This window comes from Parambassis ranga, chromosome 21, assembly GCF_900634625.1.
Source record: "Parambassis ranga chromosome 21, fParRan2.1, whole genome shotgun sequence".
NCBI lineage: Eukaryota > Metazoa > Chordata > Actinopteri > Ambassidae > Parambassis > Parambassis ranga.
Window position 1 is genome coordinate 12,187,362 of NC_041041.1, and position 16,525 is coordinate 12,203,886.

Here is a 16,525-nt window from a genome sequence, read left to right on the forward strand (position 1 = left end):
AGCAGTGGGGGGAAGTACCTGAGATAACTGGCAACTAAATAAATTGTATATAGAAGGGATTAAGACAGTCAAACAGTCATCAAACAGTGACATCACTGTCTTTGCAACGTGTACTATCTACAGTGTAATGTTTTGTGTCTGTAGCCACACTGGCCAGAACCTGCAACACAGACCAGTTCCGCTGTGATGACGGCAGGTGCATTGCCTCATCCTGGATTTGTGATGGGGACAATGACTGTGGTGACATGAGTGATGAAGACCAGAGGCACAATTGTGGTATGCATCCTTTCATCCTTCGTCCTTTATCACTTCTTTCTGTTTCTCCTTTTTTTCTGCATCCTCTCACTTCTCTGCACCCCCACTCCCTCCTCTCAGATCAGGCCATCCTCTTGTTCCTCACCGCTCCTCGACTTGGCCCCCTCCTGCTCCCCTCATCCTGTTGTTATTCAGGATGCTGACTGGGTTTAGGTACACACCACTGCAGGGGAGACACAGACAGTCAGTGCCCAGCATCTGTGTCTCCTGTAGAAGGTCTCCAGTCCTGGGAGCTGACATTCCTGATTTCTCCTGCCTCACTCGTTACTTTGTGCCTGTCTCCTTTCTCTGGCTTCCTGGCTCAGAGTGGATCAAGATTCTTAATATTTCACCAGTGTGTGCTCCAAAAATAAGATGCCTGAAGTTAAAGACTTCAGCCTCTGTAGGAGACTCACTTCAAACAATGTGAATCAAGCACAGCAGATGGATAAAGCATTTGAAATGTTTGGAAATACCGTTTGGATTGTTAGGATTCTAATTTTTTAACTTCATTTAAACTCTCCTTTATTTTGTTGTATTTTTTTTCAGCCAATCGCACATGTTCAAGTGCAGAATTCACTTGTGTGAACAACCAACCACCCCAGCGTAAATGTATTCCTCGAGACTGGGTGTGTGACGGGGACGCAGACTGTGCAGATGCTTTAGATGAGCGTCAAAACTGCACACGCAGATCCTGTGGCATCAATGAGTTCACCTGTAATAATGGCCTCTGCATTCGCAGTTCCTACAGGTCAGAGAACAACAATCATCACTCACACCTGCTGTGTGTCTTTCTGCATGTTTGAGTTAATTATTTTCTAAAATCAGGTGTGATCGTCGCAATGACTGTGGAGACAGCAGTGATGAGCAGGGCTGCACTTACCAGCCATGCCAGCAACATCAGTTCACCTGCCAGAACGGCCGCTGCGTGTCACATGACTTTGTCTGTGATGGCGACAATGACTGCGGGGATGAGTCTGATGAGCTGGAGCACATGTGCCACACGCCAGCACCCACTTGCCCCCCTGGAGAGTTCAGATGTGACAACGGACACTGTATCCCTGTGAGCCAAGTGTGCGACAGAAGCGATGACTGCTCTGACAACAGCGATGAGAAAGGATGTGGTAAGAAACCACCATACTACCTACCCTAACAGATCAATTTGAGAAGACAAAAATGTCATCCTTGCTTTTTGCTTTTAGTACCTGCTGACTTATTGTTTTACTGTAGGTATCAATGAATGCACAGACCCGACCATCCACCACTGCGATCACAATTGCACCGACACACCTACCAGCTTCATCTGCACCTGCCGTCCAGGCTACCGCCTCATGTCTGATGGCAAAACATGTGATGATGTCAATGAGTGTGCAGAGACGCCCAGCGTGTGCAGTCAGGTCTGTGAAAACATTGTTGGCTCCTACGTGTGCAAATGCGCTCCGGGATTCCTGCGAGAGCCGGACGGGCACAGCTGCCGTCAGAACAGCAACATCTCACCCTACCTCATCTTCAGCAACCGCTATTACCTGAGGAACCTGTCGACAGACGGGCAGGCCTACTCCCTCATTCTGCAGGGCCTTACCAGTGTGGTCGCCATGGACTTTGACCGCGTTGACAAGCGTTTTTATTGGATCGACGTGAGCCGCAGAGTGATAGAGAGGATGTCTTACAATGGTAGTAACAGAGAGGTGGTGGTCAATGGAGTCCTGCATGGGGAGGGTCTCGCTGTTGACTGGATAGCCAGGAAACTGTACTGGGTGGACAGCTTCTTGGATTGTCTCAAAGTGTCTGAGCTGGATGGTCGTTTTGTCAAAAAACTGGCTGATCACTGCGTTGATGCAAATAACACCTACTGCTTTGAAAACCCCAGAGGTATCGTGCTGCATCCCAAATATGGGTAAGGAGTCAGTGCATCGGCATGAATATTATGATATGGCTTTAATGCTATTATCACCACATAAGCTACAGTTTTATATTGAAAAAAAATCACTATGTGCATGTACTCTTAGTTTTGTTGTTAATTAGATGGGATTTAGATTTAGTTTGTTTACCCAAGCACCAAATTATATTCATTCAGTTTTACAGCAGGTCATAGAAATGGCAGCGATATAGTCATAGTTCTCTTCAGCTGTATGTACAGAATTGATCTGTCATTTCCTTTGCACCCTCTCAGATATGTATACTGGACAGACTGGGGAGACAAGGCCTTTATTGGTCGTGTCGGAATGGATGGAAGCAACAAAGCACCCATCATCACCACAAAGTTAGAGTGGCCCAACGGTATCACAATTGACTACACCAATGACAAGCTCTACTGGTCTGACGCTCATCTTAATTACATTGAGTAGGTGCCTCAGAAAGCAGTCACAGTATTGTAACCTACACTGACAGGAGTCTGGTAAACCCTTTTTGTTGTTGTTGTTGTCAGATACTCCAACTTGGACGGTCAGCACAGACACACAGTGTACGATGGGGATTTGCCGCACCCGTTTGCCCTAACTGTGTTTGAGGACAGTGTTTACTGGACTGACTGGAACACCCGCACGGTGGAGATGGGAAACAAATATGATGGCTCCGGTCGTCAAATCCTGGTCAACACCACTCACAGACCATTCGACATCCATGTATGCCATCCTTACAGGCAGCCGATTGGTGAGGGGGGCACCTTAGAATAAACACAGATAGCCATCTACTACTAACACAATGAACACTTGTCCATTATTCACACAGCTATTTGACTGACTGCAGCCTTTTTGTTCTCTAATAGTAAACAATCCCTGTGCGGTGAACAATGGAGGCTGCACCCACCTGTGCTTGATCCGTCATGGGGGGCGAGAACACACCTGTGAGTGCCCCGACCATTTCCTGACTGTCCAAATAGGAGGTGTGACCCGATGCCTTCCCATGTGCACCAGCACCCAGTACAGATGTGCCAACAACGAACGGTTTGTCAAGATTCCTGTAATGAGTGTGGTGCTTTATATCTGCATGTGATGTGCAGCATTTTAACCAAACTGTGAGACCTGAGCATAACTACCATAAACAAAGCCGTTGTTAGGGTGATAGATGTTAGTTCATGCCAGAGATTTTGTCAGGCATATCTTTATCATCATCGTCATCATTTTCATCATCTCAAGAACATTAGTATACAATCCCTGCTTGTTGACCTTGCATTGAGAGAACAGCACCCCCTGCTGTTTGCACTGTTACTCACAGTTTGGCTCTACATTCAGTATACACAAAATACATACTGTTTTTTCACAGGATCCCTTGTTGGTTGCATAAATCTTTCATGCACTTGCAATCAAAATGTACATAGTAATCATTTACAGACTACATTATTCATCATGTGTATTAATGATGTATTAATAGAAAACACGATCTTGTCTTATGTCTGCTTCAACAGGTGTATTCCTATCTGGTGGAAGTGTGACGGTCAGAGGGACTGCAGGGATGGCTCAGACGAGCCCTCCACATGCCCGGCTCGCCATTGCAGACTTGGCCAGTTTCAGTGTAATGATGGAAACTGTACCAGTCCTCACTTCCTGTGCAACAGCAACCAGGATTGTCACGATGGTTCTGATGAAGACGCTGTGCTGTGTGGTGAGTTCGGTTCTTTGTTCCAGTGTGTGTTTTTTTGATGCTTGAATTAGTGGTTTATATTATTTCTGTCAACTGAGCAGCTTGTTTTCTTTGTAGCTACACACCAGTGTGAAACCCACCAGTGGCAGTGCGCGAACAAGCGCTGTATTCCAGAGTCGTGGCAGTGCGACGGTGAGGACGACTGTGGTGATCAGTCTGATGAGGACCCTTCTCACTGCTCCACCAGGACATGTCGTCCTGGACAGTTCAAGTGCCGCAATGGACGCTGCATCCCGCAGAGCTGGAAATGTGACGTGGATGATGATTGTGGAGATAATTCTGATGAACCGCTGGAGGAGTGCAGTGAGTAAATCTACTGTCTCTTTACTCATATAAGATTTCTTTTTTACATTTAGACTAAAATCTTGTTTCCCATAAATATTGATATTTAATAGCTGCTTGTTTATGCACTTGTGATATTTCCTCCACAGTGGGACCAGCATATCGCTGTGACAACCATACAGAATTTGACTGCAAGACCAACTACCGCTGTGTGCCACTGTGGTCTGTTTGCAACGGCCACGACGACTGCAGAGACAACAGTGATGAGCAGGGCTGTGGTGAGTCATCCTTGAGGCTGAGCTTATACCTGTAATCTTCAAAGAGTATGCTGTCTACTCCTGGCGTTAATGGTTTTTGTCAATGATGGTGAGGTAATTCTCAGAAAATGAGAATATTAAGGGATAAAAACACTTGCTCACAGAATAAGTGAAGGGAAATTAGCCAACACTTCAGACTCCCGTGGAACATTACACAGTGTGGTAGTGGGAGGTGCTGATGGAGCGCGTCTCCCCACTCACCCTCCCCCGCCGCTTACCTCTCCCTGGGAGCATTACAGATTTATGAGCTGTCCACTAGTATGAGTCTACATATGTGCATGTGTGTGTTGCTGCTCTGTCCTTGTGTGGGGGCAGGGTTCACACAAGTCTCTTTGTACTTGCTCAGTCCAAACAGACTTGCCGCAGCCCTCCTGTCTCTTATCGGAGGCCCTCACTCCATTAGTGCCATGCCTGCGCAGGAGGGGAGATCTGTGCTAATCTTTCTGTAAGAATGCAGCAGATGGGCCAGGTGGAGGGCTCGGAGGGCAGGACCGGCTAACACTGCGCTATCTTTGACCCCCAGCACTGTGTGGTAGAGACGGCTCAGACCAGCTCTGCTTCACTCCGCTCCCTTCAGTGCTTCTCATCTCCTGGAGTCTTATCCTCCACAGACATACACTGGCATGGATAGAGGTCACCCATCTGTCTTTGGCAGGCTGCTCTCCTCCCTCAATTTGCAGTTTAATTAAAAAAACTAGATGTCTTTCATTTCAAACTGACATTCTCAATATTACTTGAAACCTCAGAAACCTTGTTGTGTAGTTAATGATAAAAACATCTCTGTTACTTTTACTTTCTTTACTGCATTCATAGCTGATGAGCAGAGGACTAAAGCACAATTCTGAAGAAATGCAATTTCATCATAAGCAAAGCACTACAGCTATTGCACATATGTGCAAAATGTGAATCGTTTTGCCTCCTTCTCTTGTTCTCTAAATGTTGTTTAGGTTTAAATCTTTGTGTCATTTTCTTTTACAAGCAGCAAATTAGCACAAATTCTGTTTACCTAGACATGTTTTGAGTAAGTTTTTCTAACTACACATAAGTTCGTACCAGCCAATATGCTGACCAAGTTCTCTATTTGCTTCACATAAAGGGAACCATCATTATCATCATTACTTTGTTATGCACCTGGTTTCATGATTGGGCACTAAGTAGCAAACTATGCAGCAGGTTAACCCTCTGAGACAAGTTATGATAATTATAATAACGGGTTAACATATCTCTAAAATTAATCTTGTCTCAGGTGAACTGACCTGTGATCCGAACGGAGACTTCCGCTGTGACAACCATCGCTGCATCCCACTAAGATGGAGATGTGACGGGGATGATGACTGTGGTGACGACTCAGACGAGCGCACCTGTAGTGAGTGATGTTCACCATCTTGTATGTTTACATTGTATGTTTACTTTGAAATCATCTACAGTAAATGTCACTTTAGTACATTTAAGGCGGGACATCACTGTACTGTAGATTGCCAGTGTGATGTCACAGAATAGACTTTGCTTTGCTATCATTTTATCAGACAGTTGGGGAGGTTTTGTATAGAGGCTCAACACTTCAGCTGACAGTGGAGTGGTGAGAGAGGCAGTCTTATCAGCTGCTGCAGAAACAGGCTGTCCTCGGTGTGTCAGGAAGAGGGAGTGAAGGAGGTTGTCACCTCTTGCCCCAGAGAGTTTAAACATGTCTGAGAACATGCCAGCTAATAAGGATAATGTAGCTTCTCAAAGGAAAAACAGTGACGTTAAATCAGCAGCTCCCCGTGTTGCTGTGCTGCTGATGCCAAGAGTTTGTCTGCAGTGAACTCATGAGCTCAGCGGAGAGTAACGGCCGCTCAGGCTGAAGAAATAACATCAGAGTTTTTGGAATCTTTTAAATAACACTCAGTGTCAATAAACTAAAATAAATGTCTGCGTTTGCTTGGATTCCACATTGTTTACTGTCTGTGTCCATGCTTTCTCTCAGCGCCACGCGCATGCACAGAGAGCGAGTTTCGTTGTGATAATCTGCGCTGCATTCCCAACCGTTGGGTCTGTGACCATGACAACGACTGTGAGGACAACTCTGATGAAAGGGACTGTGGTAAGTGGAGGCTCTTTGTTTTGGCTCAGGGTCTGGCTGTTTGTGAGTAACGGAGGGCTGCACTAAACAAAGAAGCAATAAAACTTCAAGTTTTGAAGCAGAGACAGACGGGACCACCAACAGGCATTTATTCAAATAAAGACTTTCTCCAGTCTGCAACAAGTGAAAGACTCAAACAATACACTGAGTGCAGGGCAGATCACTGATATTGATGATGACATACATGAAATATTTGTTTACGTTTTAATAATTAGAAGTAATGGGGCATGTTACTTTGTTAAGTAAATTTTGTGTTGGTCTTTTTGTTGCAGAGTTGCGGACTTGTCATCCTGGTTACTTCCAGTGTGGCAGTGGTCACTGTATAGCTGAGCGGTTCAAGTGTGATGGCAATGCTGACTGTTTGGACTACACCGATGAGACGTCATGCCGTGAGTGTCTCATGGTTTGGATAGCACAGTGCTACACCATCTTTTTATTTGTCTCTTAGTCTGGGTTCCATAAACGCTAATTATTTGTGAGCCTCATTATAACAGTTTTGTTCTGATTTTCAGCAACCCGCTTCCCCAACGGCACGTACTGTCCCCCCTCCCTCTTCGAATGCAAGAACCACGTTTGCGTCCAGCCACACTGGAAATGTGACGGAGACAATGACTGTGGGGACAACTCGGATGAGGAGCTCCACCTCTGCTGTAAGGATCAACATGAAACATTTGTGCAAATTTAGCTCAAGTTTTTAAACTGCTGAGGACTCCCTGACATCTGCTGGTTTTGTTCATCCACAGTGGAGATCCAGTGTGAGGCTCCGTTCCGCTTCCGCTGTGACAACAACCGCTGCATCTACAGCCACGAGCTGTGCAACTCTGTGGATGACTGTGGTGACGGCTCTGATGAGAGGCAGGAGAACTGTGAGTATAGTCACATTCAACCATCACTAGATGCATCTATAGGCTCTTATGAGCTGATGTGTCTCCTCCCTCTGTGCAGGTCAAACCCCCACACATGGACCCTGTACAGATGATGAGTACAAATGCAGTAATGGACACTGCATCCCTCTGCAGTATGCCTGTGATGATTATGATGACTGTGGAGACCAGTCAGATGAGCTCGGCTGCCGTAAGTTACAAATCACAAAGAGCACAGTAGTGAGGGTCACAGTAATAGAAGAGAATATAGACCTACATCCCTGTACTGTAGATGTAGTAGTCACCATGATTTTCATTTACACTTTCAACAACTTATTTGACATTCTTCAAGCAGTAACTGTAGTTTTATATCCACGTGTTTCAGACCAAGGCAGCGGGCACACATGCAGTGCCAACATTTGTGAACACAACTGTACCGACCTGACAGAAGGAGGCTTCCTTTGCTCCTGCAGGTCTGGTTACAAACCCAGATCCACCGAAAGGCACACCTGTGAAGGTAAACAATGCACCACGGATCTGTCGCTGCATTAAGACACTGACACAGAAGTATTGTTCTACATTTTCCACTGTTTTTTGTGACAGATGTGAATGAGTGTGAGGAGTATGGGACATGTCCTCAGGAGTGCAAAAACACAAAGGGCAGCTACGAGTGTTTCTGTGCTGGAGGCTTTCTGTCTTTTGGTGAGCCGCATGGGACCGAGTGTGCTGCTCAAGGTAAGAGTGTGCAAATCACACATACAAGGAAGTGTGTTACAGATGTTTCTCCTTATTCTCTCATTTAAAGACAAAGTCTGGCTTTAAAGAGCAGCTTTACACCACATGTCTGCCTCTGTGTAGGAAACCCACCTGTGCTGCTTTTGCCGGACAACGTTCGCATCCGTCGGTTCAACCTGTCCTCTGAGCAGTATTCAGACTATGTGGACAATGCTGAGCACATCCAAGCCTTGGACTACCTGTGGGATCCTGAGGGTCAAGGCCTCAGTAAGACCGTTAATGTTGCTGTTAGCCACAGTAAAAATAAAACGTTAGATAATCTTTCCCATGGTGTTCTGCAGGTATAGTTTACTGGACAGTTCTTGGTCAGGGATCCCAGTTTGGCTCCATCAAACGTGCCTACATGACCACATTCAATGATTACGGCAACAACCCTGTGAAAGAAGTGGATCTGAACCTGCGCTACATCGCTAAACCTGATGGCATCGCTGTGGACTGGGTTGGCAGGTGATTCATAAACTCGCTTTTCAACAGTTTTTTGCTGATTTGCTATGTTTTGTTCACATTTGCTGATTTATTTTTAATCTCTGTTCACAGCCACATTTATTGGACAGACTCAGGGACCAATCGAATCGAAGTGGCAAAACTGGATGGGAGGTACAGGAAGTGGTTGATCCACACTGACCTTGACCAGCCTGCAGCTATCGTTGTAAATCCATCATTAGGGTATGAAGCTATAGACAAAACACAGCACTTGTGTGCCTCCTTGTCATAGCATAAATAAATGTTGTGTGATTGTCTGCTGGCAGGATGATGTACTGGACAGACTGGGGCATGAATCCCAGAATAGAGTCGGCGTGGATGGATGGTCAGCACAGAGAGGTGCTGGTGAGCGGGGAGGACTTGGGCTGGCCTACTGGGCTGGCTCTGGACTATCTGAATGGAAACAGAATCTACTGGTGTGACGCAAAGGAAAACATCATTGAGTCCATGAAGCCTGACGGCACAGACCGGAAGATCGTCATATCAGGAGGTCAGAACGCTGAGACAGACGGTCCTTGATTCGGTCTTCAGTTCATACATGATGAGCAAACCTGTGCATTTGTATTGTTTTTCCTTTATTGCCAGACATTGGACATCCCTACAGTCTGGATGTATTTGAGGGGCATGTGTACTGGACGACAAAAGACAAAGGTGAAGTGTGGAGGGTGAACAAGTTCGGGAAAGGAAACAAAGTCAAAGTTCTTACTATCAACCCGTGGCTGACACAAGTCCGCATTTACCAGGAGCACCGACACAACCTGTCAGGTCAGAGCAGAGGCATGACTGTGTATAGCACAGCTCAAATATAACAATACATTTATAACATATAAAATGAAAACTTAATAAAATAACATACAGTAAAAGGCACCTTTAAATGATGATTGATGGTTGACAATCCAACACCATAGTCAATGCTAACACAATCAAGAATGAGTGAGTACTGATCCACTGCTCACCGTGGTGTCTTTTGTCACTGTCTTCAGTGCCTAACCCCTGTAAGGACGTCTGCAGTCACCTCTGCCTCCTCCGGCCTGGCGGATACACCTGCGCCTGCCCTCAAGGCTCCTCTCCTGTGGAGTTCGACTCCAACGACTGTGATGCAGGTGAACAACATCAGCTGATCTGCATGCAGCGCCTGCACCCTCGTGTTAAATGTGATGCTGCATCTACATGTGCCTGGCTGTTCCTGTTTGATGTGATATTATTTTGTTGTTGTTGATTCTCTGTTCGCCCGGCTTTCGCCCCCTGCAGCCATTGAGGCTCCTGTTGCAATGCCCCTTGCATGTAGATGCATGAATGGTGGAACCTGCTACACAGATGAAGGCGGGCTGCCCAAGTGCAAGTGAGTTTAGTTGCACGTGCCATTTTTTTTTTTACCTGTGAACGATTGTCCTTAATACCACAAGTGGTTCTGGTGTCGTACGACGTGTGTGTGTGTGAAGGATTATTATCATGACTTTGTGCAGATGTCCGTACGGCTATTTGGGGAGCTACTGTGAGATGGGGAAGTCAAGGGGAGCCCCAGCAGGAACAGGTACAGTCATCTATCGCTCAAGAATAATTTATGTATTAACTGTTTGTGTTGAAACCTGTGTGAGTCCTTCATACATGCAGTGTTTGACATGTGGGAGCTGCAGTACATTTGCAGTGAGCAAGAGTTGCAGGTGGTGGTTCATCTACCTAAAAGGCCAAGAAAACAGCTTAGAAAACAGTGCAGCTCAGCAGCTGCAGAAGATGTTCAGGTCAAAATTACACATTAATAATCAGCCAGATTAATCAAAGTTTAACTTCAGCAAACTAATAGGTTGTCTAAAAGTCAGCAGAATATTATAAATGTTGTTAATTATCTTTATTTCACTACTAATGTTTAATAAATACATAACTGACCTCTCAGCTGTAGCTGTTCTGCTGGCCGTCATCATCATCCTCATCACTGGAGCTTTGGCAGTTGGGGTTTTCCTAAACTACAAACGAACAGGATCTTTCATCCCCTCCATGCCCAAACTGCCCAGGTATCTGTTCCCTTCATTCAGTGTGTTCTTTCATTAGCTCATAGCCTGAGTACGCAGGTCAAAGGTCGTTTTGTTTTTGTTCAGCCTTAGCAGCCTTGTGAAATCTGCCGACACTGGGAATGGGGTGACGTTTCGATCCGGTGATAACGTGGATCTCGGGCCATCACACATCGGAGTGTCATTTATTGACACAGCCATGCAGATGGTGAGTTCTGCAGACATCATTCTGCATCAGCAGTTAATCATTTCACATGTTTACAGTCAGCATGTGTTGTATTTATTGACAGGTTTTTTTTTGTTTCACTCCACCTCCACGGCTGCTTGCTCAGGCAGCAGTTGAGTCACTAGAGGTTAAAAGATCTGCCATGTTTGTCTGAAGGTTAATGATCACTGTAAACACAGTCTCACCAATATGATATCCTCACAGGATGATAACTTTGCTATGGAACCTGGGAGACAGCCAATCACGTTTGAGAATCCGCTATATGCCACTGCTCCTGTGTCCGGTGATCCGGCTGTTATTCACGCCACACAGGTACTCAGAAAGGAATTCATTCATGTCCTATTTTTCAACTTTCATGATGCACATGTCATGAGTTATCAGTGTCCTGATATAGTGTTTCATTTTATTTTTTTGTTTGCTTTATTTGTATCTCAGGTGACTGTAAATGTGAGCGGTGAACAGTTACAGAACAACTTTGTGAACCCGGCGTACCATGGAGATCAAAGCATGGGGATCGTGAACACACCTGCTGTCAGCTCTAAACCTGTTCAGGTGATCACGTGCACCGAACCCGCACATATACGTATCTGTCGCAGACTGCGTGCTGCCACCTCACTGACTGCGTCTCTTTGCAGGAGTCAAAGTGGAGCTTATTCAAACGGAAATTAAAGCCAAGCACCACCTTTGAAAACCCTTCATATTCAGAGGTAAGAGTGGACTATTAAAAAAAGCACCTTTGAAGACATCAGTGCAGGTAGTTTGAGGTGTTGTTGTTTCACAGATGAAGGATGAAAAGCCTGCAGGAAGCAGCGGGGACTCTGCTGCCCCCGAGCCCTCTCCGTTTGGGCCGCCTGCCAAACCTCAGAAGAAGGAGCGTCCCAGCACCTTTTCACCGACTGAGGACAGTTTCAAAGACACAGCCAACCTTGTGAAAGAGGACAGCGATGTATAACACCCCCCCCTCTCCTACACACCCCTGACCTTCTCTCACAGATGGGGGGAAAAAAAAGAAACACACTTTGCACAGAATTTATTTTTTTATGCAGCCTGTGTACAAAACTCAAAAAAATATTTTTAGGAGAAACACATTTCTATAGAATGGAGAAAAACAAAACTATGCCTTCTGACATTTGTTATGCCAATTCTTATGTTGTTTCTTTATTCTGATGTACAATATGTATATCTTTGCACTGAAGCTGCTGATAGAAATGTTAATAAATATGTTGTATATTTGTAAATTTGAACAGTAAGATTTTGTCTGAAATAGATCCTAAATAGTTCAAAAACATAAATACAATATAACACATATAAAAGGTGAGCTGCATTTGAATGTACAGTACTTATACAGTGTAATTGAGGGTTACTAAAGAGATGTGTTGGGTCATTTGTTTTTGCCACTGAACAAAAGTGAAGATGTTTTTACTTCATCTTTCATGTTTATATACCTCATTTCAGGGCTGATAAATTAAATTAAAGGCAGGACTAATTGGACTCCAGTATAAAAGGATGCATGAGTTAATTGATTAAGCTTGAATCAATGTGATCAGTTTAAAAAAAAAAAAAAAATATTGGAACAAATAATGGCCAAAATAGTTTGAAGAGGACTTCTGAACGTGCCCGTTGAATGTTTAGCTGATAATCTTGAAGACCTTAAGATGCAGATGTAGATTTTATAAATAAAGTGAGTGATTGATTCGTTTTGTATCTGTGATCATCCAGAACACGCCCACATGGATTAAATTGCTGCTGCTGAGACATGAATGAATAAATCTCCTATTTTGTAACACAGTCTTGACATTTATTATTATGATGACAACACAAATGAAGATGTCCGCCCCTCAGATCCTTCTTTAAACTTTAGGTGAAGGGAGAAGCATGTTTATTACAAAGTCTGACACAAATGAAGGCATGTAAGACAGTGGGATCCAGAAAAACTTTGCATCCCAGCCGGCTCCATAACGTGACCGTGGGAAGCGAGCTGTCAGCGCATGCTCCATGCATCTGGTCACCTTGGAGATATCGGCACTGCACAGGACGCCCATGGAGAACTCCTGAACCTTCACATCTGAGACAGAAGAAGTCCTTCAGAACATGTATTGGACACTTGAATGAATAAAATCAGTGTTTACCTACAGTCGTCAAAGTATGTGGGCCCGTATGAGTCTTTGACAAATTGAGGGAGGCGGTTCCACAGCCTCTTCAGGTCTGCATGAATGAGGTCCAAGCTGGTCACATTTGTCTTGAAGAAGCCGGGCTCAATGATGCTCACTTTGATGCCAAAATGGCGCATGTCTCTCCTTGAAGCAGATGAAGCAGACAATGTGTTTCTTTAGAGCTCTTCTTTTGAGCATCTATCCAGGTTTCTGTACTGTGACGCTACCTGAGGCTGTCAGAAAAAGCTTCTACTCCCCATTTGGACAGGCAGTATCCTCCCCCAGTGAGAGACAGTCTGCCCAAAATACTGGCCACATTCACCACTCTGCCCTGAGCCTTCTTCAGCAGAGGCAGAAACTGAAGGGTCACGTCAATGACTCCGATCAAGTTCACATCTAAAACCTTTGTGAAGTCTTCTGACTGCATCCACTCTGCTGGGCCGATGGGCACCGACCTGCCAGCATTGTTCACCAGCCCCCACAGCCCTGCAGGGACAGAGAGAGAGAGGGAGATAAGGGTGAGACATCAGCTCCTCACCTTTGTTTCTGTGTCTTCATTCATGTTAAGTTTGTATACTGTCGCAAATAAAGCTGCTCATGTCATGATTTTTTGTTTTGGTTATTTTCATGCTTTGGTCTCTGTTATTTTTGTAGTTTTGGGGTTTTCCTGCTTTTCCCTGTGTCGTCCTGTTTCTGGCTGTCTGCCTTTTGGTTTGGTCTTGTTTCCTGTTTTACTTTGAAAGTCCTGCCTCCCTTGTGCTTGTCAGTGTGTATTACTTCCCCCGTGTTCCCGCCTTTTGTGACTCTTTGCCTCGGCCTGATGTCTTTCACCTGTGTCTTGTTACCTTGTCTATTTAAGTCCTGTGTCTCCCTTTGTTTGTGCTGGATCATCTTGTTGTCTCCTGGTTTGTTTCTGTGTTCCTGGGTTCTTGTAAATTTGTTTGGATTATTTCATTGTTGGTTTAGTTTCGCATTTCATGGATTTGGATTTTTTTTGTGTACACTAAAACTCACCTGGTTTGCTGAACCCTCTCTACCATCCCTTGTTTTGAACAGGCACTACACACACTTAAACAATTGTGTGTTTTTTTTCTCTAAAGGCCTCTAAACATGTGAGCAGGAAATACCAGTGAAGATGTTTTAGACACTGATGTACTATTTGCAGTGTTGCTAGAGTAGTTGTGTTATTTTGTAGTATTTAGCACCATGTTTTTGATGTCATCCACTTCATAATGATACGTCTGGATTTATGTCTTAACAGTGTAAATCCTGTGAGGTATTTTTTCCCTTCGATTAAAAAATGTGTTAGACTCCTCAGTAGGAGGATGATGGGTTGATGCTGGGATGGTCCAGGTTGCCTTTATCTCTCCCTGTGCTTCACTCTGACTGGCACCCTATCAGTGTGCACCCCCTGCCGTCCGCCCAGCTCACCTCGCTCTCCGACCTCTCCACTCACAAACTCCACCGCCCTCCTGATGCTTGCACTGTCGGTAACATTCAGCGGGAGGGCCTTCAATCTGGGGGAGGCCGCAGCTGCCAGATCTGCTGCACCTTTCTCTGTGAGACAGGCGGCTATGACGTGAAAGCCTTTCTGATCCAGCTGCCTGGCCAAGAGATTCCCAAATCCGCTGTCACAGCCGGTGATGAACACGTGCTTCTGACTGAAACTATCCACCTTGTAGGAGTCTCTGATGTACCGGTGGATGGCAGCAAGGGTGGCCAGAAGGAAGACACAAGTTAAGGCAGGATGTGAAAGGATAACCTAAAACACAGAGACTCCTCTGTTCAAGTCAGAACATCAATAAATATCAGTTGATTGAAAAATTAGAAAGAAATCATCTTACCTCAAGTACATATGTTGTTAGACTGTCAGTTGACACCTGAGAGAAGAAACTTGAAATAACTCTTGCAGGTGAAAGCTTCAAACAATATTCAGCTACAGAGTGATTTCTGCTAACAATACAAACCAACACTCGTTCCTCTATATCCTGATCCTTAAAGGGAGTAAGTAGCAGTAATTAACCCCTGGATTACAGGCTACGCTCTAATCTACTGGGAAGCTTCATTAAGTCTGTTTTCAGTAATTAAGACAAGGAAGGCTGGAACTGTCAAAACAATAGCCTAAATAACTAAATCTAAATAAATTTATAACAATATAATAAATAACCTATTATATGCACCTAAAATAACATCTGAAGTTTATATGCCCTTTTTATTTATTTATATTGGTAGTAAGGGGTTCTGTACCATTGTTCACATAATTCTCAGGGTTTAGTACCACAGCAGGGTCACACAGCTAGTTTTGTTTACTGCAGCGCCCTCTAGTGGCCTAATACAACCATCACAGTAACACACCCACTCCAGTAAACTAAGATCATAACTAAAATAAACCGGATTGTTCCTGCAACAAATTGTGATGATTCTAAATTTTTTAAGGGCCAATTCGCCCATATAACAAAGAAAGAGGCATGTACCTGCACATACATATATACTTCAGGACAGATTTGAGTAAAATATAAAAGCAATTTAAACTACAAGACATGAAAACCTGCAGGTGACTTCTCCTTCCACTTAAATGCTTTAATAATATAAAGCATTGTTATGAAAAAGCACCATGCTTTCTTCATCTACTTTGTAATCAATTCATAAAAATTCTGAACCTTTGTTGGTAACAGTCATCTGTATCTGGGTTACACCTTTCTTTTTTCTTCCACCTCTGTGCCATATTACAACAAATGAGTCATAGCCAATCCAATAAAATACTGGTAAACAGTCGGGCACAACATTAGGTATTTAGTCACCCACCAGATGGTATCAGATCATGATCCAGTTGTTCAGTTAACCCTTCCAAGTTTGTTTTCTGGGCAACATACCTTCAAAACTAAGAAACTATAAATATTCTGTAGCTGCTAGCAGGGCCAAGTGCTCATGAAGCAAATCAATGAAAATGTAACATGTAAAATAACAATGCAAACGTACCATTGTGACAGTTCTGCTGCATCGAGAGTATAACAAAATCAACTAACTGCAGTGTTGATCTGCAAGCAGAGCTCCAGGTGAAGTTAAAGAGTTTGAGCGTGTGTCCGTGGAGTCAAGGTCCATAGGACCAGCATTGGGGTTGTGTAATAGAGTAAAACAGATCACATGACTCCTGGTTTTGATAACCACGTTCTGTGTTTAAACCTGAATCCACACCATCTGTGACCAAAGGTTTCACAACAGTCTGTTAACTATCTAGCTTTAAATGCAGCCAAAGTCCACCAAGAGCACAACAACAAGACTGTTTTTAATATCGCTGCCTGCAATTTAAATAAATAAATAAATAATTCGATCAGATCA

The 16,525-nt window shown here is 44.3% G+C and overlaps 2 protein-coding genes across 2 annotated transcripts in view; one reads left to right on the forward strand and one right to left on the reverse strand.

Annotated features, from left to right (window-relative positions):
- The window catches only part of lrp2a (low density lipoprotein receptor-related protein 2a), a 37,533-nt gene extending 24,716 nt beyond the window's left edge, over window positions 1-12,817 (forward strand). Inside the window, exons 47-78 of the mRNA XM_028393094.1 lie at window positions 145-276; window positions 844-1,045; window positions 1,123-1,418; window positions 1,525-2,191; window positions 2,468-2,638; window positions 2,723-2,946; window positions 3,062-3,239; window positions 3,701-3,897; window positions 3,994-4,239; window positions 4,368-4,496; window positions 5,782-5,901; window positions 6,502-6,618; window positions 6,930-7,046; window positions 7,170-7,307; window positions 7,401-7,523; window positions 7,603-7,731; window positions 7,906-8,037; window positions 8,124-8,255; window positions 8,379-8,522; window positions 8,597-8,762; window positions 8,853-8,981; window positions 9,065-9,288; window positions 9,384-9,563; window positions 9,782-9,901; window positions 10,050-10,140; window positions 10,265-10,332; window positions 10,693-10,810; window positions 10,895-11,015; window positions 11,238-11,345; window positions 11,469-11,585; window positions 11,669-11,740; window positions 11,815-12,817. Of these exons, the coding sequence (XP_028248895.1) occupies window positions 145-276; window positions 844-1,045; window positions 1,123-1,418; window positions 1,525-2,191; window positions 2,468-2,638; window positions 2,723-2,946; window positions 3,062-3,239; window positions 3,701-3,897; window positions 3,994-4,239; window positions 4,368-4,496; window positions 5,782-5,901; window positions 6,502-6,618; window positions 6,930-7,046; window positions 7,170-7,307; window positions 7,401-7,523; window positions 7,603-7,731; window positions 7,906-8,037; window positions 8,124-8,255; window positions 8,379-8,522; window positions 8,597-8,762; window positions 8,853-8,981; window positions 9,065-9,288; window positions 9,384-9,563; window positions 9,782-9,901; window positions 10,050-10,140; window positions 10,265-10,332; window positions 10,693-10,810; window positions 10,895-11,015; window positions 11,238-11,345; window positions 11,469-11,585; window positions 11,669-11,740; window positions 11,815-11,985 (5,279 nt within the window). The 3' untranslated portion in view covers window positions 11,986-12,817. The remainder of the gene's footprint in view (window positions 1-144; window positions 277-843; window positions 1,046-1,122; window positions 1,419-1,524; window positions 2,192-2,467; window positions 2,639-2,722; window positions 2,947-3,061; window positions 3,240-3,700; window positions 3,898-3,993; window positions 4,240-4,367; window positions 4,497-5,781; window positions 5,902-6,501; window positions 6,619-6,929; window positions 7,047-7,169; window positions 7,308-7,400; window positions 7,524-7,602; window positions 7,732-7,905; window positions 8,038-8,123; window positions 8,256-8,378; window positions 8,523-8,596; window positions 8,763-8,852; window positions 8,982-9,064; window positions 9,289-9,383; window positions 9,564-9,781; window positions 9,902-10,049; window positions 10,141-10,264; window positions 10,333-10,692; window positions 10,811-10,894; window positions 11,016-11,237; window positions 11,346-11,468; window positions 11,586-11,668; window positions 11,741-11,814) is intronic.
- On the reverse strand, window positions 12,810-16,412 carry rdh1 (retinol dehydrogenase 1). Its single transcript, XM_028393092.1, has 6 exons — window positions 16,166-16,412; window positions 15,031-15,066; window positions 14,618-14,948; window positions 13,414-13,672; window positions 13,167-13,330; window positions 12,810-13,098 (listed from the first exon to the last, which is right to left on the reverse strand). Exons 1-6 carry the CDS (start codon window positions 16,166-16,168, stop codon window positions 12,884-12,886), a joined length of 1,008 nt encoding a protein of 335 aa, XP_028248893.1. The 5' UTR covers window positions 16,169-16,412; the 3' UTR covers window positions 12,810-12,883.
- Window positions 16,413-16,525: the final 113 nt, after the last annotated feature.